Raw genomic sequence first — 23576 nt, forward strand, 5'->3', positions numbered from 1 at the left:
GTAACTGATCAGATATTTTAACAGGCGAAGTGAAGTACAATTTGACATCTTCATAAGGCATAATTTCTATGAACCTATGGAATGTTGCCATGACTTTCTGAATCTGTAGACAACAGTGCTCAGTCTTTTGATAACTTCAAGTTATGGTGCATATCTCACAGGTTACAAACTTGAGTAATAGTCGCTGTGAAATAGAATACTTGGACAGTGAGATAGAAATCTTTCATACTGACATTTGTATTTTTCAGATAGGTGTACATACTATTTTGTTAATAATGATCCAGTGCGGTGACATTAGATGGTAAGGAAGTGCTGAGATAGTTCTGATTTCAATGCCCTCAATTAGAACAATAATCAGTGGTAATATTCTCAGTGTTTTCGTGACGTATATCAATATTTTCAAAGAGTGGTTTCTGAATGTATTTATTATCTATATTGGTTTATAAACAGAAATGATTTTGTTGCTGCCTGAGTTTAATGAGCCTGTGCTTCAAAGTTGGATATTACATTTGTACTAACTTTGAGTATGAAGGGGGAAGGTTAGTTATAGCCACCCCATGGGTAAATGAATCAGTTGGTAATAGTGGTTGAAAGTCTACTACAAGGAGTCTCAGTCAACCTTCAAAGCCTTGGCATATAGTTTTTTGAAAGGTAGACCTCCATTCTTTTAACACATTACACCACTTTATGCAAGACCTGTAGTGTAAGTAACTGGGTGAAGTTGTATTGGAACAACTCTCTGGGGAAATAGTACAATGCGAGATCATATGATCTGTTTGTTACTTACAGGTGACTGTTTGTGTTTACATGTAGACTGTATGGAAGAACAACCCTTGATCTCAGAGTACTTTCTCGTCTTCCTTATGTTCATCTCATCCATTGTTCCTACTTTACTCCAACTTGTCTTTACTTCTCATTCTAATTCATTTCATCTCAAACCTCAAAAGAGTTGCCAAGACATAGTGCACTCTGGACATCTTAATCCATACTGTTTTGTTGCCATAGCAATAACTGTAATCTTCTTCTTTGAATTTCCACAGGATCTTGGTTGGCTGGAGGGTGTGAATGTCTGTTAATGACATCTACATCTGAGTGAAGATTTGTTCCTCATTGTCTGTTTTCAGTGTGGACAGTTACCCTATATGGATAGTTCAGCATATGTTGTCAGACGACATATTACGTCTTCTGCTTGATGACCAGTACCAGATGATTGCTCCAGAACTCTTGTCAATTCTGTTGCAATGTTAATCTCTGTTGTGCAATTAATACCCTTTGTTCAAATGTTTGACTTTGTAGACAGTTTGAGATAACCTTCGTATCTTAAGTTTGTCAAAGTGTTTATTGAGTGTTCATGTTCACACAACCATGTCAAGAAATTCCGAGATCACGATGCTTTAGTCGTGACAAGATGTATCATCGCAATAATTAAGCCAAACATCATGTCCCAATGTCATTGTATCATTACGCAAGAACCATCAGAATCATAAATACCACCAGGAAATGTTTCATTGAGAGAGTCATGTGTTATTCTCATCTCATGGTTTTTAAGCACAGCATGCAATGGCCATGTTTTTTTCTACCAAACATCAGTGTATCATCATGGATACATCATAGTCATCAGTGGATGTCGGCGGTACGCTGTCTGTTGGAGCAGAAATATTAGGTGTGTCCATGTCTTATATGCATTTTTACTGTGTTTATCTTGCTCAGAAGCCTCTGGATGGTTTCTCGGCCCTTGTACATTATCTCTGCCATTTCAAAGAGGATGTATTTATATTTCATTTCTCACTTGGAAATGAATAAATTGGATTTAATATATGTCCTGTGTTTCATTTGTTTTGGAAGTTGACAATGTCTGGAGGCTGTTTGGCCTTAGTTGTAGACATCAATTGTCACTTCACAGAGTACATTTCTAAACAATATTCAAATTGCATTTTGAACAAACAATCACAATAGATACAGTGACTGCCTTCAGCGTGGAATATCTGTGGTTTTAGCCCAAGTTTTTTTTTCATATCCTGTCTGAAGTGTATTGTGTCCCAGTATCTCGGCACACTAGCACCATAAATCAGGCAGAAGTCAACCACAAGCAGTCATATACATGTTGCTGCACAAGGAATGTATTCCTATAATACCAGTAGTCTCGGACGAGTTAACATTTACTACACACATACCTGGATATCTTTCAAGTGTCCATTTGGAAATTGGTTTTCCTGTAGAATAGATACTGCAAATACTGCAGTTGGAATTTGAGGGGTTTTTTTTCAGATGCATGAAAGAAGAAATGACAAACAAATCAGTAAAACATTTTATTCTAAAAGTGTTAGAATAGTGAGACGATATGTTGTACAGTGAGTGTTATCAGCATGTTCTCTTGGGAAGGTTATGACAGAACAATAAACGTTTGGGGAAGGGGTGCTTGTGCATTTTGGTGTTTCAGGGTCAGTCATGAAGAAAATATACAAAAAGATGGGGAGGTTCATCCAAAAACATGACAAGCATTAATGGAGGGTCACTATGCTCAGTGCAGCGCAACTCACTACTCCCCTGTGACCTGTCCCCCAAACAACCTGTATTTATGGAAATATATCAAAACTAAATTTATTATAAAGTGGTCAATAGTTTCCTGTATCTGGCAAAACCTAGACATAACATATTTAATCTGTTTTCAGAGATTGTGCTGCAGTGAAAAAATTAGTGATACATTCTAAACAACAATGACAATGGTCAACAGGCAGTTTCAACACCCTTCTAAACAGCTGTTTTCTATACAAACATAACCACCTGTGATACTGTCATGAAAATATGGACTGTCATCTTCATTTATACATTAGTAAAGTGGGACTAAGCAGAAGACTTACTAACTGGTCTATTAGTTGATATTGAGGACAATGAAATCTCAAATATGGTAATATCTACTGTCCATGGAGCCCACCAGAACAGTAAAGAATCCTAAAGGAATGGTGATCTACCTCTACATCATAACTGCACAGTGAGTTGTCATACTTTATGTTAATATTATAATTAGATATATTTGCAGAAACACAAGCTTAAAGCACTTGTGTTACAGTTCTAATACTTCTAATTCTAATAAAGTAAAATTTGATGTGTCAGGAAACAGGACTTTTTTATTGGTATTTTCCTCACAAAGTCCAAGCCTCTTAAGGGCCCCATTTCGTGTACTGATAGTTGCACAACCATTAGTGTGAAAGTTGAACAATTTGAGTCATAGTGCTACCATTGCTCTATAATTGCCCATGCTTGATGCAACAGTGTTGTGGTGTTTTAACTTTAGATCTGTGCTGGACTTTGAAAATGTATTTACATCACTTGTGGTGTAAGATAACTCATTACTCTACATTGGCGGGCCAACCAAACAAACACAGAGAAATTTGGTTATGGTCGGCACTTGTATACATCTACTAGTCCCGATAAAAGTGGAACATATACTAACAAATGCGACCTATACAGATTTATTTCTTAAGTTTAAATATGACACATGAACTAAAGAGGTATGGAAGAATTAGATTCCCCTGAACTTCTTTTATGTTGTATAGGTGTCCACTTGCTCAGAGCCATTCTTTGAAACTGGTTTATGTCTGAGGTCAATGAATGTCCAGCACTGACAGTACTCCACGCCTCAAAAGGATCACCAGATGAAGGAAAAACTGGTTGAAAATATGGTCTCTACCAGCATATTTAAAGTGCAAATATTCATCACTGCATCAAACGTCTGTTTCAATGCTGGATTTTCATATCTATTTCACAAACAATCCATTGGCAAATCGTGAAAACTTAATCCATGAGAGACAAGCAAGGAGACAAGCACATACATTCTGAAACAGCACTTTAGATATCTGGAACAGAAAACAAAAACAGATAATCTACAAATATGAAAAGGAAAATATAAATCTTAATATGACATACAAGATGAACAATGCAATTTGTCATTCAGACAATAATGAAATTTTTTAAACTTGATTTCCAGACTGCCTGATGAAATGCTGTGTAGGAACAGAAAAGATAACATATATACCCAGCCTAAAATGATATCAATGTACACAGGATGGACGCCAGCTCATTCCACTAAAGGTGCAACTTGTGATGCAGTGCCTTATCAGCTGAGATCAACACAACAACACATTACCTGTTCAACAACAAACGTAATCTTACACATTTTTTATGGTCATTTTATGAAACAGGAAAAAATATGAGAATGTGTCCTCAGATTCCTTGATAGAATACATCCGTGAATATCTAGGGTCATTGTTATAACCCATATTTGTTAAGTTGAGGATCTAGTGAGGTTCTGAAGATTCAAATACAATGACAGAACATCAATGATTCCTTTGCTGTTGCCACCCGCACCCCCAACCCACTCTACTACCACTACATTTTAACACAGTCTCTGTTGTCTAAAATCATAAACACAGAAAATATCAAAGCAGCCCTAAAATGACACTATTTCTTGAAGACAATGCTGATAACATACGTGTTTGATTGAGATGGAAACCATCCTTCGACAGAAGAAAGTTTTCTTTTCAAAATACACTGGAAGTTGGAATAGGGGCTGGTTGACTACATGATTTAGTAATGCCTCTATAGTAACAGCTTGTATAAGAAAAAAATACCCCGAATGTAACATCCTTAGAATTCAGAATCCACGGGTAATACTCATTCTTGCACCATCTCTCCAAACATGGACATTTCACAAACATTCTGTACATCTCTACAACAATATACAATATTGCACAATGGTTCTCAGTTTGTTCTTCTGCACCAATAACCAGTACAAAAATTAAATTGGACATAACGTGCCATAAAGAGTCTGCAAATCAATACTGAAAGTGAGTCTTGATTACAGCCTCCTCTCTCAAAGCACTAATGAGTCACTAGGTTAAACATGGGAGTTAAGGCCAACATTAGTCACAGAAGTTTTGTGAAAGGAGTCTCTGGCACTAGGTGGCAGCACTGGTAGGACTTGGGGCATTAAATGGAGTATATATTAATGACTCTCAAAAATTTAGTTCACTCAATTCTATTATAATACCATATTTCATTTGCATATGCAGGTGATAATGTGATGGAAACAGATGGTGGTAAAATTCATCACATATGAAACTAAACCGATGTGAAACAAATAGAAATATCTTCTTTAAATGTAAGTAAACAGGAGTTCTCAGTTATTTCAGCAAATACAATAAAGGTTTTGAGAAATATTTAGGATAGTTTACACCTGCTCCAGACGTGAGGTGTTACTTATCACTATGAATTCTGCCAGACAATCTCAGAGCAATGGTCAATCTCATCTTTGGATTTGTAATAAAAGATCCGCTGTACTATCATCTGAGATACCTCTTTGTGCAGGTCTCAGATGTTTAACACTTTGTAAAACCTATGAGCACTACTACAATGGCAACAAACTCTCCCTATAACTGCCATCTGCTCGTTGGTTCCACTTGTTCCGGTGAAGATGCCCACAGCACATTAGGCATCATATGAAAGCACTGTTGGAAGTAACTGAACATGATGTCATGTCCATAGCTTGTAGGACATTTTCTAAATACAAATTCACCTAAAAATAGAAACCTACTGCATGAATACGTTTTCAGTTTCCTTTACACCCCACAGAGAGCAACAGAGACAATCCAAAAGTAGCTAAGAATGAATAATATTTTCATATGTTCTTTAACATTGTGTGTTGTAAATACAGAACAGTTCTTCAACATGTCCACAAAATAGAAAATAAAATGATTATAGACCATAAACATTTAGGGTCTATCTTAACACCTGTCTTTATGTTCCATCTTCACACATTCCCATTAAATAACGATCTAATCACAACAACCTCACTCCATGACATGAAATCAACTCAGTGAAACCCTGTTATCTGTCAAACGGTCAAGATTCCAGGTCATAAACAACATATTCCATCCACAATTTGGGGATCTGCACCAGCAGGGTTTCACTGTATATGGTTTAAGTACAACAGTGCAGTATACATCCAGTGCTTGTCCATTATAAACATTCAAACAGAGCACATTCCTTCAGATAATCAAAATTATTTTGCTATAATTACAGAGAAAAAAAAACATTTAAATGATTGCCAACTGGTGTTTTCATAAATACACAATGCCTTCAACAAAGCTGTAAAACATAACATGTTATGTTGGGATTATACTTTCTCTGTAAAGTAAAGATAATACATTCTGGCGAGTGATTCCCATTTGGGAATCAAATCCACAGTCCCGGAGTCAGGCACCTAATCACCAGGACACAAACTGAGAAAGGCACCTAATCGCCAGCACGTGAACTGAGAAACTTTAATCCCATATTCAACATGTGTTACATATGACCACTTCTTTATGGCAGTGTGGTGGCAGAATGGGTTAGACTGCTGACTGTGTGCTGGAAGTCATGTGCCGTACCGAGGGTGTGGGTTTGCGTCCCACATGTGACTCAACCAACAAAAGTACTATAATCTGTACTTTACTGGGATACAGTAATTCCAAATATTTCATGTTTTGTTACTTTTTGATTAACAATAATTACTTTCTCATCATGGTGGAGTTTTTTCCTCTTTACAAATCATTCAAAGCATATTATAAATCATTTTACCAACCACAAGAATGAGACAAATATTTCTGATTTTCTCAAAATTCCCTGAACACACTGCAGCTATAGACATATTCATCAAATACATAAACAAATTGTGGCCTAACTGTAATCTAACACAAGAAACTAACAACCAATGTTATCTTGTAAATACAAAGAGGGGAATATGTGAGCACAGGCATGATACATCCCAGGTTGGCTTCACATTGGGGGGAGAAATTGGATCGGTCCTTCAGCTGTCATCTCCCTTGACCAGTGAATAAATCATCCTAGAAAACAACAGACAATCAGATAAAAAACTGACAACAGTTGATCAGATGAACAAAACAAATGTTGATCAGGTGAAGATCGAAAAGGAATGAGTTATACAGATTGATAACTTTGCTGTTAATGAAACATACAACTTGGATAACACCTTGTTTCTTGCATAAAGCAATGTTTCAGTGTAGACACTAACATCCATATCAAGCAAGTGATGACAGTATTAGCATCTTCATTAAAATGCAGCATCCAGTGTAATAAAAGTTGTCAATCCATATAATTTGTTCTTTTTCGTCATACAAACTTCTGAAGAAGCGGTTAAAGACTGTTAAAGATTAACTGACAATATGGAGGGAATGTGGCACATTCTTATCAACAAATCCCACTTTGAGCACATGCATGGCTGCTCTTTTCTTGTAAAGCAATAATTCATACATCCTCTAAGATTAGGTGGATAAAGTCTACTCAGGGTGCAACTGATGCAACTTTCCATGGACATGTCCACAGATCTTGCTGAAGTGAGGTTTTGTCCAGTGATTTCTGTGAAACAATCTACACCTTAAGGTGCAAGTCACTGAATCTAACCACCAACCGAATATGTCACCTCTTAGAATGAAACCAATTTGCTGGGAACAGATTCTAGCATAGACGCCCACATTGCACTTAAGAGGTTATAACCCATACATAAACAACACCACTCTGTAGTATCTATGCACTTACCAGTACAGGTACACGAAGAAGAAAATAAGATGGAAACCAAGTCGAACCAGACTTTCTTTCATGTAGAGTTTCAGCTGCTGCCTATTGTGGATCTCAGTTGGGTCAAACATTCCGATATTCCCTGATGGGTTGACCAAAAATCTGAAACATTAATTTCTTCATCAGCAACAAAGATCTGTCAACAGTTTCCCCGCCATCAAATTCAGTCTTACCAAGTCAAATCCTCTGTACCAAACAGACTTCAAAAAAAGCAAACTCTTGGAAGCCACAGAAATCCTCATCGCAAACCTTCATCACATATGCTATTTGCAATTATTCTTACTCTAAATAATGTATGGCTATTTTGACTCTTTCTATGGCCATCTTGACTTATTGGTATGGCCATTTTGAGTAAGGACTGTAGCCATTTTGACTAGGGTCAGTGTAGCCATTTTTTTGTGTGGCCCTTTTGACTCTTGATATCCAATGAATTTTAATACACGATGCCTTTCAGAAAGTGGTTAAATGCTCCATATCCCATATTTGCACTTACAGTTTTCCAACAAAGTACAGATTTTGTGTGCTGGCAAGTAGAATATGGATTGGGATATGGACTAAGACCCAAAACATCTATCGATGTGTACTTTACACAGAAAGTGCTGCTTCTCACGACATAGGTATACATACGTCTCATTACTATGTTGTAGTGATTTCAGCTTACAGTTAAACATCATTGAATGCAACAAACCAGAAGTTGTATGCATTCACATATGAGCTGAACCTACTTGTATGTGATCCATGCCCCGAGTGGGGCATACATCAGGAACAGAACCCAGTGTCCACTGAGTAGGAGGACCACTGTCAGAAAGTCTTGTGCTATCAGCTCTGGAAGGATCCACTGGAACAGGAGCAAATGCCACAAAGCATTGATCAAAGCATTCGCTCATAATAAAACATAATCATCATCATCAACAATCACCATCAAGCCATGGAAATAACCACATTAACCACACTTAGATCTGAAACTCTGCTTACATGGGGACTTTCAGGGATTCAGGCATCCAAATTCTGGAATGATCATGTGACATTTCATAACAAAACTTGACCTGTGATTGTAAATAAGTCATACTGAAATTCAGTTCCTTGAATAAACACCTGATAATAATATTTCAAGACCTTCATTAAATAGTGCTGTGAATGATCCTTTTGGTTTGAGTTAAAAAGGTTGAGATTTACAATGTATCTAATTCTAAGAAATATTTTTCAATAAATCAGCTGTCTTCATAGGCAGTAGATAATGAAAAGGGATGAAAACTGTGATGTGGATTTGTCATGTATTTTGTATCATATTCAATTTCAAAGTGAGAGTTGGTAAAGAGAGACATAAATATTTGGGAGTACTGCACTTTATCGGGTGCACTTTTCAGGATAATTAGCTCTGATGGGGTTCAAACATGCTTTGCTGGAGTACTGACTTCATTAATTAGTGATGTAATTAGAGGACGCTCTACCTCAGGACCACCAGGGCGATCACAGTTGATGAGTGCTTGTTTAGCAGGTCATTAGTATAGCAGTGAGGCGGAAACACGAGAAATGAAAAGAAACCACTGCACATGGTTTGTTTCTTGTGTTTCAGATGAGACCCGGATGGTGCTAAATGTGTTTCAGTTGGATTAACTCTGATTTCACTGCCCTAAGGTATAAGGTCTAACTCTAAACAAGTAGCCTGCGAACTCGTTGTATCACGGTACTTGACATATCCGTAATAGGAAATAAAAATCTGAACTTCTGAGGCCTATTTTATTGAGAAATACGATTAACATGACATTTGATCAAGACATTTGTGAAAAAACTATTATTTTAACTTAGATAGTATTTCAGCTAAAGCCATGAGACGAACAGAGCCTGTTAATGTCTACCGAAGGAGAGAACCCCATCTTATCGCAGGAAAACAAAATACTTCATTCCCCAGGAGATAAATATAGGTCATGAGATCACTTCTGCTATATTTTTGACAATAACGATATGCAGAGTGAGTGAGTGAGTGAGTTTAGTTTTACGCCGCACTCAGCAATATTCCAGCTATATGGCGGCGGTCTGTAAATAATCGAGTCTGGACCAGACAATCCAGTGATCAACAACATGAGCATCGATCTGCGTAATTGGGAACCGATGACATGTGTCAACCAAGTCAGCGAGCCTGACCACCCGATCCCGTTAGTCGCCTCTTATGACAAGCTGAGTCGCCTTTTATGGCAAGCATGGGTAACGATATGCAGACGACGTACTTCAGATGGTGTGGGAGAGGTCAAATATGAAACGTAAATGTTATGGCAGGTATTTCATAGATGGTGGTCAGACAGATTCCAGAATTTACTGTTAATAATTCTGCTGGATAATGCTTACAGATATTTGATGCATGCCGTCGGTTTCAAAAAAGTAAACAAACCACTGACGTTAGGTTGTCAATACCGATTTGCCGCTATACCATGAATACCGCGATACAAGGTCCGAATATATGGGTTGTTTGCCTCTGAAGACGTATCAACTCCCTAAAGATCAGAAAAGTACTACCAGACCTTACCCCAAAGCCCCAACCCTAAGGTTCATAAATGATGCTTAGCCATAAGGATAGTAAAGGGTGCCTAACCCTAAGGATCATAAAGGGTGCCAAATTCTAACCCGAAACCCTAAGGATCTTAAACGGTTGTTTGCCTCTAACGCACTGATCAGTGAAGACTGAGTAGCAAGATCGTCAGGGGGACTAGAGTGAGATAATTGCTCTGCAGCACTGGTTGGTGATGTGCCCAGTTAACAGCATACTAGTCAAATGTTCTGTAGCAGCCTGTGGGTTTATAGCCCTTGTAAACTTACATAGTTGAGCTTGCTGCAGCATGATGTAGCATTGAGGTAGTCACATTCCAAATCGGACAGAGTTATGATCTTTGTTGGATTAAGGAAAAGGAAAACGGTGTTTTAACAAAGTAAAGAATCATCACAGCATAAAAACTAATAAACGATAATCAGATTAAACAGGGGGAAAAATCGAAAAAGTATAGGTCTGTCTCCTATTCTCACAGGTTTCCTATTCTCGCGGTAAACACATTTTCTGCCGAGGTCGCCGATGCGTGATACTTAGCGGTTGTTTACATCATTGACCAGTAACTAGGAAGTGACCCAAGTCTGTGAATTATCAAAATTTTGCAATGTAACGAATATTCGTGAGTTTTAACCAACTTGGAAAAATTGTAACTTTCCCCCGCCCTTTCCGATAAGATTCCCCTTCCTTACACGTAATAACGTTACTTTCTCGTTGTACCGCGAGAATAGGAGACGCCTCGAAAAGTCAGTGACGGACGACCATGTTTTTCATCGAGCTCAAGTGAGATAATACACTTGATATTCAAGCTGTTGATGAATGCAGATGTTAGAGTGGGAATCTCTTCATTTAAAAACAACAAGCACACACACGAAAAGAAATGTTTATATTATTTTTTCAGCTGATATTCGTAAGTACCGCGAGAATAGGAGAAGCCAGTTTACACATGATCGGTTAGACCAGAAATAACAAAGTCGACCACAATAACCCACGATATTCAGCTACATCGAGTTTAATAGATATAAGAAACTACCAACATCGGATGAAAAATACACTAGAAGGATACGAAATACACTGCCAAGAAAAGCAACGTAGCCTCGTCGATCAGAGCAAATATAAACAAAAAGGAATCCAATGCCATTTTCGCAATAACTTCCCCTAACTTGATGCCAAGAACGACAACAAGAGCGTTTTTCGGAAGTGACTCGTTCACCGCTAATGAAAATGTTTGGTTTCGTTCGAACGCAGTATTAGCGATTCAAAAACACGTTTTATAATTTAAAACAATTCAAGCACTGATCGCAGTTAATTGTGGCGAATGCATTTAGTACATATGTGGTCTGAAGTTGAAATCACGTTGTGTATCGAATCTTTGTTCTCTTTGATGTTCTGGTATTCCTTGATTTCTCCTTTGCGGATGTTTTCGACTAAGGCTGTTACAAAGCGACAGAATACACTTTCTCATGTGTTGAGAAATTTGGTTGGTCCTTTTGTTAAAAGCAATTTGGTTGGTCCAGCATAGCCAAAAGGGGAGACAATTATGGAAATAGTTTGTTGATGAAAACAAACCATGGATCCTCTATTTCTCGCATACAGTTACTTTAGGCGAAGAAAGTATCAGAAATGTGTTGATATTTGTACACAACTCCTTGAAAAGAATCCTTATGATCAGGTAATTAGATATTTTTCCCACTTCTGTGGTGTTTCGATTTTAGTTAAAAACATCGACAGAAAGATCGGTAGGAGTTCCTCCCAACCCCCTCCCGTTCCCCAAATGCCATTCTATTATTTACCTAACGCTGCGGCAATTGAAATTTAGTCGCTGGCAATTCATTACAGCATGTCTTTGATTTTCAAACACACAAGGTTTATTTCCTAAATTGATATTTACCCAAATTTTTCACAAAACCTAACACAACAATTACTAGAGGACTCACAAAAATAACTAAAAGCCTCCAAATTATGTACAATATATAGGGGTGAACCACTTAGTGTTAAGTCTGTCAATCCACTAAAGGATGAATAAAGGGGACGAAATATCTTTCTGACAACTTGTCAGTGTGACAGTGACACTGTCAAAGGCAGTAACACTTTCTTTACACTGACAGCCTTATGATTGATAACAACTGACGTCACTGTATCCAAGATATACTCGGACCTCGTTGTATTGCGGCATTCATGGTATCGTGGCATTCATATTATCGCAGCAAATGGTATTTCCGGTTTTCTGCTCAAGACACGCCTCTTAGCAATCATTTGCATATGTAAATCGGCAGTCAGACGTCAGTCGCTTGTTTACATTTTGGAAAACAAGCATGATGTCTCAAATCTTCGTAAGTATTATCCAGGAGAAATGTTAACATTAAATTCTGGAACCTTTTGGAATCTGTTTCAACCCCATCCATGAAATACTTGCAATAATGTCTATGTGTGGTTTATGACCCTTCCCACTTGATCTGAACTAGGTCACCTGCATCTTATTGATGCCATGTAAGGTAACGAAAGTGACATTAGGAGCTATATTAATCTACCGATGGATGGCAAAAGTTGTAATACACGTAAGGAAAGAAAATGTAAAATGATCCCTGATCAATGAAAGTGAATTTGCACACTCAAACAAAATAGAAATTGAGAAAGCATTTTATTGTACTCCTGTACACATAATTATTTATTCATATTCTCTCATGATTTAACATCATATTTTGCATTGAAATATGGTTGAAATCATGCCTAATGTATAAAATCAAACAATATATGAAATAATTTTGAACATTACAATGAAAATGAAATAATTTTAAGATATTACATTTTCTGAAATATTCTTTTCTCTTTTTTATTGAAATATTTTTAAACAGAAATCATTTTTGAAATAATAATTTCAATTAAAAAAATCATATTTATTCAGGATTGTCGCAAAGCTAAGAGAAAACTCAATTTTCCTGCTAAGGCAAGACGACAGTATGATGCTGCAGCATTTGCTGCCACCCCTATCTTGTCATAGTGAAGTGGACTCAGTGTGACAAGTGTCAGCACTGGTACCATTTGTCATTTTGCACTGACATCACTTGTGTGAGGCGCCACAGTGAACTTCTCTGTTCACATTGTGAATAAATTCTCTAAATGACTGTGAAACTAATTTGATTGAACATTTGTGCATTCTATTTTTGGAAGCCTGATGGTTTCCTGGGATAATGTTTCATTATGGACACAGTTTTGTGCAACTTGGATAGCCAACAAATATCTCAAACTTTTTCACATTGAGGGGAGTAAAGAAATTTCATTTTCTTTCCCTATTTCACTTTGCAATCCAAGTTTTAGTGTTTACCGCGATACGATGGAGTCATCTCCTTTGGTAAATATTAACCGGCTTCGTTCGTCTAATGACTCTCACTGAAACACTATCAAAGTTAAAATAATATTTTCCACACAAATGTGCTGATTAAATGTCATGGTAATCAGATTTCATGATGAAATAGGCCATAAAAGTTCCAAATTCTGTTGACGATTACGGATATGCTAAGTACCGCGATACAAAGAGGTCGCATGCTATACTTGTACTTGTTTTTTCCCCTTGTCAGTCTTAAAGTAATCCACGAAAGTGGCTCAGCCTAACAGTTAGTGATACCATGGCATGTTTTCGGGGTATTTCTTTTTTCTGTAATGTCTTGCATACAGTGAGATGACAGTGCCACCTGTAAACATCATCTCAAGTACAGAAGCTTCCATTGCAATCAGAACATAAAATGTTTGAAATGTTCAGCTTTCACAGAAGTTGTGGCCGAAATTTCTGTCTAAGTACTAAAATTCTACCCTTGAACATAATGCACTTTGAGAACCTTTATAAATATGATCATGACTTTTGAAATAACGCTCGCAACTTGTCAAGCAGACCATTGCCTGATCAAGGGAAATGTCAAACTGCAGAATTCATACCAGGCCACTGGGATCATTTAAAATACTACTGCGATGTCACTATAGTGTGCAGACAAGACATGTTTTATTGTCCCTGCCATGGCAGCCATGACAAGGAGAATGAATGTGCATATGACTGAATAACTTACCAGTAAATATGTTTATTTTTAACAATTTTCACACAAAAATCATTCCCATAATCAAGAAAAAAAATAACCAGTTTACCTGACTTTTCATTGAAATGACATGTTGTATTTGTTACTGAGAAGAATTCATCACATGCACTTCCATACAAGGGCGTTACCCCGCGCCGAGTAACCAAAAAACATGGTACGTCACTTCTGTCGTTCATGCTGGCAGACATGACACAATATGTTATTTGTATTGGAAACTAGTTAATGACAGAACATTCTAACAATAAATTATGAAAGGTGAGGTGATATTTATTTACGGAATTACAGCTTTGATAATCTCCTGATGCACAATAATGTACATGATCATCTTTTGTGTTATTACCCCAAAAACGTATTACACCATGGTATTTTTATTGCTGTATGGAACTGAACATTTTATTGAAATTTGAAGAAATAATTTGTGTGGGTTTGTGATTGAAAAGTTCAACATTCCCTAACCTTTCTTCCAATAATACACAGAGCTGTCCTTTTTCCCGCAGAGGTTGGTAGAAACACCTTTTGAAACTGTTCTGTTTGTCGACAACAGTCTATGCCATCAGTCACCCTTCGTGGAAAACAATGACCCATGAAGGTCCAGGGTAGAATAGGTCTTCAGCAAACCACGCTTGCTACAAAAGGCGACTAACAGGATTGGGTGGTCAGGCTCGCAAACTTTGTTGTCACGTGTCATCTGTTCCCCTTGCGCAGGTTGGTGCTCATGCTCAATTTTCATTGTGTATGCATTTATCGATATGTTCTAATCAGATAGTATTGATTTCTGTAAAATGCAGATGCTGTATATGTTTCATTGTTACTGGAAGTATGCATCATCTTTGGAGACAATTAAAAGTATTCCCTGCCAAACAAATTATTGATATTGAGAAATAGGCTGAGTCCCATTTCCCACATGTTAATCGCTATATCTTTACTCATAGTGATCTATGTATTTTGTAGTAAAATGATTATGAGACTAATTGTCCTGTCATGAATCCCAGGCATCATGGACATTGAAGACCCGGGCACTGACAGGACAGGTGTATGTAGACGAGGTGGATGTGGATGAAGAGGGAATTGCAGAGATGTTGATGGATGACAATGTTATAGCAAGTGTTGCACGACCAGGGACTTCACTACGTGGAGTCAAACCAGGAACTGGCCAGGGAGCACCAAGTCAAGGTGTCAGGTGTGTATTGGAAGAAAAGGTTATGTTACCAGACTGGCATTAATAATGAGAGGTTAATTTTGGTTTGTTCTTTCAGTTTGCAATCAGAGTTAATGCATTCTTTTGTGATAATCACTTATATCAGCAAGGTTACACCAGTCCATGTTGTTGTGAGGTTATTGTGAAACTCTAAAAATATCACTTTTTAATTATTTTCTACATAATGAAAACATGATTTGTAACATGGGTAGAAGTTTCATGAATCATGATGTCAGGTGCAAGTTTTTAATGCATAAGTCTTTCACCAACATTGTGCATATTTACTACCAATATGGAATTCAGAATGTGTACCTGATTTATTTCTCATCTCCTTCCCCATCAGTTGATATTGATATCAACTACCCATTTTCTACTCTTTTTTTCATAAACTCCATAATCTCATTGGCTCCACTCCCTAATGCATGATAAGTCACTTTGAGATTTATGTTTGCTGACAAAAGAAATTGTGCAGGGTTTATATTACTCAAGAAAAGTATTGTTCCTAAACAGGAAGAAGTCCCTGATTCCACTTTGAATGAAATGTGTAAGAATCCTGGGGTCCTTTTTGTGGAGTATTATTTAAATAGCATGACTCCTTATGTTGTCTGTCATGGCAAGGATCTGTCGGAAAACCTTAGTTTCAAATAATGTGATAACCATTGAGCTCACCTTTGCTGACAGGCAAAATGGTTGTTGTACTCCCTATACTGATACTGTGTAGATGTTGATTTTGTTGTCAATCATGTTTTCCTCTTGACAGGCCAATGAGTCAATCTGGTCGCCCTCTGAGTGGATTTGTCCGCCCTGGTACCCAATCAGGTCGCCCTGGTACCATGGAGCAGGCTATTCGAACCCCTCGTACAGCTCACACAGCCAGACCTGTCACTAGTGCTTCAGGAAGATATGTCCGACTGGGAACAGTAAGTAATTCATGCAGATAATTTTTACTTTTCAAAGGGATGGGATGGATTTGTGACGAGTTATCTTCAGACGGCAGTTTGAGTTTTATGTTCTCAAAAACATTCTCAGCATTCTCATTTAGTATTCATTCATGGTGATATTTATTCTTCACAGTCTTCCATGGCACCATTCATATGAGAGTAAATGTAGCTAAGGGCTTGATGGTAAGGATGACCTGTTGTGTGAAAGTAGTACTTGATAGAGGACAACATGGATAAAACTGTGGAATCAAAAGGGTTTAAAGAGGATTGACTTTTCAATGTGAGCTCATTTCATACTGATTTTCTCCGTGTTCATTGTTTATGTCATTTAGCTGCATATACGTTGCAATGTCAAATAATAGTAATACAGGAAGGAAATGTTTATGTGCAGTCTCAATGAAGGACACCAACAGGTTCGGTTTTCAAACTTATATTGTTCTCTTTCCATTAGAGTGGTTATACTGAATGCTGACATCTTGCTTCTCATTCATAAACAGAGGCATCCAGGTTGGGGTTGGATATTTAATAAGACCACATTAGTTGATGGTTACATTTGAACTCATGAATAGGAAACACTTCCATTAACAACAATGAGGGAATAAATTGTTTTTGTCTTTTACATATTTCTAAGAAGAATAAATGGGAAAGTTAGTAATGTGTACATACCAACTCTACAAAGCAATATAACTGCAGTTAACTCAACACTTAAAGTGTGGTTATCAATGTCAAGACTCAGAAGATATAACTTTTTTTCTGAACAAATAGATACTAAGAATATGTTGTTTTTCATGAAATATTTTCTTAATTTTTTACTTACCTTACCATAGGTCTATAGCATATTACCTCAAGCTTCGCTTAATAGGAGATCTGATGGAGTTGAATTGCTATTCAATCTTGAATGCCTACCTCACAATCGACGACTGTCATGATACGGAAGTATCTGGATCTTCCCACTGCGCATGCGTGCAGACTCCACGAGAACTTCACTTTTACTTCCAGCGTCGTCTGGTCTTGACGTGTTTGGGTTGCTAAAAAAATTTTCAGATCTAATAAAATTTCACCTTTCTACACCTTTATACTGATTCCTTTCAGAGGTTTTGTGTGTGGTATGTATATTTTTCAATCTTAATGTCAATTTTAACGTATATTTACGTTATTGTACACTTGTCAGTTACCCCGCAAGAGACATGGTATCGTGTCTCTTTTTTTCGTTGTTGCCTCCGTAAATTGTTATTGGATCGGTTTCTTGGGTTAGTGGACTGATTCTTCTGATAATTATGTCCACTGTACCTAAGTTTTGTATTACTGAGCGCTGTATTTAGTGCAATTTTTGCTGTTTCCTAGCAAGCGACATCTATTTCACTTGTCTGTTGCACACATGTTATTGCACAGGAACTGGAGCAGTCCATTACGTGGCAAGGGTTTGTTTTTTTCTACCCTTATTATCACACTGTTGTTTTGAATTTTTACAGCTGTTGTGCATGACACGCCACTTTTGTCAAGTTTTGTCAAGGATCCACACCCATACTGTCCTGACTGTGCTGCTGTGACCTGCTCCCTCCTGCAGAGTTGTGCAGTGTGTTTGAAGTTATCTACTCCGGAGTTCAAGACTTACTTGACAGTAGTGAGGAAAAGGAAGACACAGAAATTAAGGAAAATGTCTCGGTCTCCTGCATCCTCGGCTGGTTCAAGGTTATCACTTCCATGTACAGCAGAGAATCAACCTTCCACAACCTTCGGAGTAGTTCATCTAGTGTTTGTCCGCGCCGTCGTTCGCCATCCAGGTTACCAGATCGTAGGGGTAGATCCCTTCACTGCATGCGCAGGAGTTGGTGCTCACATTCCTGATCAGTGTCACCACCCCATGTCAGACAGTCGACACATAGAAAGCAGGCACCGGAGCGTAAGACAGCTGTTTCGTGGAATGCGGAGAGTGGCAGTCTCTGTTGGGCCTTCTAACGTCGGCGCAGTACTCAACACGCTGGGGTTTTCTGATGTATGTCTGTTACAGAGGTACCTCGTCCCATATACAGGCAGATGATGTCATGACGTGCCTGTTGCTTCCAGTACATCTGCACCAATACCTGTGCTGGTGGACGATCGAGTCGAACATCTGCGACAGAGTTTGTTTGACCAAGTTTGTGCAGGATCACAAATTTTTTGTTGACACATCAATCCAGGGTTGGGGTGCGCATCTAAGCGATCAAACAGTCTTGGGGCTTTGGTCCGACACAGAAGCAAACTGGCACATCAACAATCTCGAACTGGAAGCAGTGATTCTAGCTGTATGTCACTGGGCATCGATGCTACGGCACACTCACTCTCCGATACCAGACCCAGCAGCTTGTGCGGTCGACGCTCTGTTGATGTCCTTGGAAGGACTAGATGCGTACGCCTTCCCGCCACCAGTATTAGTACCGGCAGTAGTGGTGAAACTCAAACTCATGACGAGGATTCGTCTGCTTTTGGTCGCGTCCTGGTGGCCAGTGAGGACGTGGTTCCCAGAAGTATGTCATCTCGCAGAAACAGATCCACTCCGACTTCCAGAGTGGGATCATTTGCATCCCCACTGTCGGACACTCCACCCGGACCCAGCGCGGTTTCATCTATGTGCCTGGACCATTTGCAAAGGACTTTGAGGGCCAAGGGATATTCATTGCAGGTGGCAAGGATCATTGCTAGCCTTGGCAACAGTGGCGAGAGAGAGAGAGATTCACGCGCTGGATGTGACCAGGGGCCGGTTTGAACAGATCAGACATGGTGCTGCACACTTGGGGTCAACCAGACAGATTGTTCACCGTCCCGCCTCATTTTTGGACCAGAGGATCGGGAGGAGCAGTTGCTTTGTCCGGTTCGGGTTCTCAGATTGTATATCAAGAAGTCGTTAGGGAACTAGGAAGAGATTATTCCTGCCTTTTTCTACGGCGGCTAGAGGGGAAGTCACCAGGAACACTATAGCCTTTTGGTTGAGGCAGACCGTCCTTGCGCTTACGATTCACAGAATCTTCCTCACCCATCTTTTAACAACGAGATTCGGGCGTTAGCCTTGACTATGGCCCTACACAGGAACTGTACTGTTCCTGAAATTATGGCTGGGTGCTACTGGCGGTCCTCAACAGTTTTTGCTAGCCATTACTTGCAGGACTTAGCGGTGGAAGATATGGAGGAGCTGCAGTCTGTCGGACCATTAGTAGTTGCGCAGCAACTCACACATCCTGCCGCCCTATAAGGTATGACCTTACTTACCTTGGTCTATAGGGGTCTTGTACTTACATGAGATAAGTTACTGTACCCCTCCGGTGGTTCGTACGTGACCTACTACTCTGATTCTGGTTCCAGTGTCCTTCACGAGAGATCGTTACTGCAGACCGACATACAGAAAGGCAATCAGTAGTGGTCAGGCTGCCCTGAAGCATATGTACGATTTTTATAAACGCTGACGGTTCTCTGGAGTCCTACACCACTGTCCTTTCTGTTGTATCCATATGCTGTAGACCTATGGTAAGGTAAGTAAAAAATTTGTTAAAATCTAAATATTTTAGATATTTAAATACTTACCTTACCATAGGGTGGTCAGCCCCTCCCAACACTGGATGCTCCTGCCCACTACGGACTACGGACCTAGAAGTATAAGTGAAGTTCTTGTGGTGTCTACACGCATGCACAGTGGGGAGATCCAGATATTTCCGTATCATGACAGTCGTCAAGATTGAATAGCAATTAAATATTTAGTTTTAACAACTTTTTTTAAATGAAAACAGTCAGTATTGTATCTACAAAGATATATTTTTATACAAAATTATCAGCATGAACACTTACACAACTTCAGGAAAATCTCAGAACTGATTGCATTGTCAAAATCAAAATTCTATACATTCTGATAAATCCCCACTGTACCTTGGATGCTTGGCCTCATTTTACTACCTCCCTTTGTTGGCTCTACATTCCCACAGTAGCCAATCAGCTAAGCCGCCATTACAAACGAACTTGCCGGAATCAACAAGATAACGGTCGTATCTGCGAAGGTTTGTTTGCAGTGCAACACAGATTTTGGGGGAAATTATACAGACAGACAAGTTAACAGGTCTGAAACTTAAAAAAAAGACGTATGCAAGAACTCCCTCTATTTCTTCAGAGTACCTCTTCGTAATTTGTGTTTAAATAGGTAGATAATTTTAGAAGCAAATGTGAGTTGTGATTGGTATGCTTCCCAACCTAGACAAATGATTGAACAATAAGCCGTAGACGCATCCAGGGTATAGTGGAGATTTATCAGAACGTATACCTTGGAGAAATCAAGGATAAACTGATCATTGATGAATTTCTAGATGTATTATATGATCTAGAAAGTGTCAGTACTTATGTCAGCTACATCTGTTAACCCCCAGGCATCCATGTTGTCCAATGCTGATGGTCCGTTCATCAACCTGGCCCGACTCAACTTCAACAAATATGCCTCAAGACAAAACTTGGCGAAGGCTCTCTTTGAATATATTTTCCATCATGAAAACGATGTGAGAAATGTGAGTACACAGTTGAAATACAACACACAACCTAAGAAGGCATCACATCCTTTAGTTTATCCACACACGTGTACCAGTGCTGTGTAGTTTACCTACATGTGTCCCAGTGTTGTTTAGATCATCTACACATGTGCCCCAGTGTTGCTTAGTTTACCTAGATATGTGCCCAGGTCTTTAGTTTGTTTTACACATGTGCCCACTGTTGTTTAGTTTACCTACGTATGTGCCCCAGTGTTGTGTTGTTTACCTACATATGTGCCCCAATGTTGTTTAGTTCATCAACACATGTACCCCAGTGCTGTTCAGTTCATCAACACATATGCCCCTGTGTTGTTTAGTTTACTTACATGTGTGCCTTGGTGTTGTTTAGTTCTTTACACTTGTACCCCAGTGTTGTTTAGTTTACCTACATGTGTGCCCCAGTGTTGTTTAGTTCATTTCCACATGTGCCCCAATGTTGTTTATTTCATCTGCGTGTGTGCCTCAGTGTTGTTTAGTTTATGTACATGTGTGCCCCAGTGTTGTTTAGTTTATGTACATGTGTGCTCCAGTGTTGTTTAGTTCTTTTACACATGAGCCCCAGTGTTGTTTAGTTTACCTACGCATGTGCCCTAGTGTTGTATAGTTTATCTAGGCTACATGTGCACCAGTGTTGTTTAGTTCATCGACACATTTGCCCCAGTCTTGTTTAGTTCATCTGCACATGTGCCCCATTGGTGTTTGTTTACTTTTCCTGCATATGTGCCCCAGTGTTCTTCAGTTCATCAACACATATGCCCCAGTGTTGTTTAGGTCATATACACATGTGTCCCAGTGTTGTTTAGTTCATCTACATGTCCTCCAGTGGGGTTTAGTTCATCTACACATGTGTCCTAGTGTTCTCTGTACCTACACGTTCACCCTCTGTTTCAGGCCCTGGAGCTGGCTGCTCTAGCCACGGAAGCCTGTCAGTACAAGGATTGGTGGTGGAAGGTCCAGCTAGCCAAGTGCTACTACAGGTGAGAGTTAAATGGGGTGTCCATCTTCTCAGGTTCTACTCCAAGTGGTGGGTTGGTCAGGGTTTCCATCGTGTCAGGTTCTACTCCATGTGGTGGGTCTGACAGGGTTTCCATCGTGTCAGGTTCTACTCCATGTGGTGGGTCTGACAGGGTTTCCATCGTGTCAGGTTCTACTCCATGTGGTGGGTCTGACAGTGTGCCCATCGTGTCAGGTTCTACTCCAAGTGGTGGATGGGTGCAGGGTGTCTATCTAGCCAGGTGCCAAGTGGTAGGTGGATGCAGGGTGTCCATTAAAGCAGGTTGTACTCCAAATGGTGGGTGGGGACAGGGTGTCCATCATGCCAGGTTCTACTCCAAGTGGTGGGTGGGGACAGGGTGTCCATTGTGTCAGGTTCTGCTCCAAGTGATGACTGGGGCAGGGTGTCCATCTTGTCACGCTCTACTCCAATTAGTGGTAGGTAGGTGCAGTGTGTCCATCGTGTCAGGTTCTACTCCAAGTGATGGCTGGGGCAGGGTGTCCATCGTGTCAGGTTCTACTCCAAGTGATGGCTGGGGCAGGGTGTCCATCGTGTCAGGTTCTACTCCAAGTGATGGCTGGGGCAGGATGTCCATCGTGTCAGGTTCTACTCCAACTGATGGCTGGGGCAGGGTGTCCATCGTGTCAGGTTCTACTCCAACTGATGGCTGGGGCAGGGTGTCCATCGTGTCAGGTTCTACTCCAAGTGGTGAGTGGGGACAGTGTGTCCATCGTGTCAGGTTCTACTCCAGCTGATGGCTGGGGCAGGGTGTCCATCTAACCAGGTACAAGTACACATGGGGGTGATACATGTGTAGTACATGTAGAAGGGTGGGGCATGGTTTTCACAATGCCAGACACAACTACTCATGTAGGTGTGGGATGTTCATCATGTCTTTTATGACCAATGTTGAGAAATCAATGCAACATGCAGTATTTCTTATAACAGGCTGGGAATGTATCGAGATGCAGAGAAGCAGCTGAAATCCGCCCTGAAGCAGGATGAGATGGTTGACAGCTTCCTATACCTGAGCAAGGTATACATTAGACTGGACCAACCCCTCACGGCAGTGGAGACATACAAGACGGCACTGGAGAAGTTTCCAGGAGAAACCAGTCTCCTCACCGGCATTGCCAGGATTTATGAAGTGAGCCATGGAACTCTTATTACATCTGATCTTTCAATTGCTATCTATCTTAATTATCATCTAAAACTAGCTTCCCATGATATATCTGATTTCTTCTGTAGATAATATTGGCAGTACTTTTGAAGACACTGCTTGTTACAAGCTGCAAAAGTTCAGAGAATGGATATTATATAGAATCATATTGTTTTGTCCATGGACATCAAATATATCAACACTCAGCAGGCCTCAAAGCGCTTAATATTTATTGAGTGGCCATATATTAGATTCAAGAAATACCACCCATAGGTTATTCTGATTTTATGCTATGGTATGTTAAGTTCTAGATTTTCATCACAATCTTTCAAACAAAATGGATTTGAGGATAGTCATTTAATGTTGAATACGATGGTATTTTTGTTACTGAAACTCAAGGTGTCAGTCGTGGACTTCAAAATTTGTGTCAATCTGATACGCCGATGCATGGAATGAAAGAGGTCATTTAGATTTAACA

General features: G+C 39.4%; 2 protein-coding genes across 2 annotated transcripts in view; one reads left to right on the forward strand and one right to left on the reverse strand.

The window, feature by feature from the left end:
• Nucleotides 1-2299: 2299 nt before the first annotated feature.
• LOC137294820 (protein cornichon homolog 4-like) lies at nucleotides 2300-11376 on the reverse strand. The gene is made up of 5 exons (XM_067825939.1): nucleotides 11241-11376; nucleotides 10450-10518; nucleotides 8361-8473; nucleotides 7597-7737; nucleotides 2300-6884 (listed from the first exon to the last, which is right to left on the reverse strand). The coding sequence occupies exons 1-5, from the start codon at nucleotides 11313-11315 to the stop codon at nucleotides 6848-6850; spliced, it is 435 nt and encodes a 144-aa protein (XP_067682040.1). The 5' UTR covers nucleotides 11316-11376; the 3' UTR covers nucleotides 2300-6847.
• Nucleotides 11377-11692: 316 nt separating this feature from the next.
• LOC137293640 (tetratricopeptide repeat protein 8-like) overlaps nucleotides 11693-23576 on the forward strand; it is a 77594-nt gene continuing 65710 nt past the window's right edge. The window contains exons 1-6 of the mRNA XM_067824310.1: nucleotides 11693-11846; nucleotides 15255-15442; nucleotides 16221-16380; nucleotides 20790-20924; nucleotides 21837-21922; nucleotides 22888-23086. Of these exons, the coding sequence (XP_067680411.1) occupies nucleotides 11745-11846; nucleotides 15255-15442; nucleotides 16221-16380; nucleotides 20790-20924; nucleotides 21837-21922; nucleotides 22888-23086 (870 nt within the window). The 5' untranslated portion in view covers nucleotides 11693-11744. The remainder of the gene's footprint in view (nucleotides 11847-15254; nucleotides 15443-16220; nucleotides 16381-20789; nucleotides 20925-21836; nucleotides 21923-22887; nucleotides 23087-23576) is intronic.

This window comes from Haliotis asinina, chromosome 8, assembly GCF_037392515.1.
Source record: "Haliotis asinina isolate JCU_RB_2024 chromosome 8, JCU_Hal_asi_v2, whole genome shotgun sequence".
Taxonomy (NCBI): Eukaryota; Metazoa; Mollusca; class Gastropoda; order Lepetellida; family Haliotidae; genus Haliotis; species Haliotis asinina.

What these genes read in the sequence shown, in the direction of transcription:
- LOC137294820 (XM_067825939.1), bottom strand. Translation starts at nt 11,315, where the DNA reads ATGGCATTGGATTCCTTTTTGTTTATATTTGCTCTGATCGACGAGGCT. An exon ending in GGGGCATGGATCACATACAA is followed by an intron (nt 7,738 to 8,360) that starts GTAGGTTCAGCT and finishes TTAATGTTTCAG; the next exon opens with ATTTTTGGTCAACCCATCAG. An exon ending in TTCTTCGTGTACCTGTACTG is followed by an intron (nt 6,885 to 7,596) that starts GTAAGTGCATAG and finishes GTTGTTTTCTAG; the next exon opens with GATGATTTATTCACTGGTCA.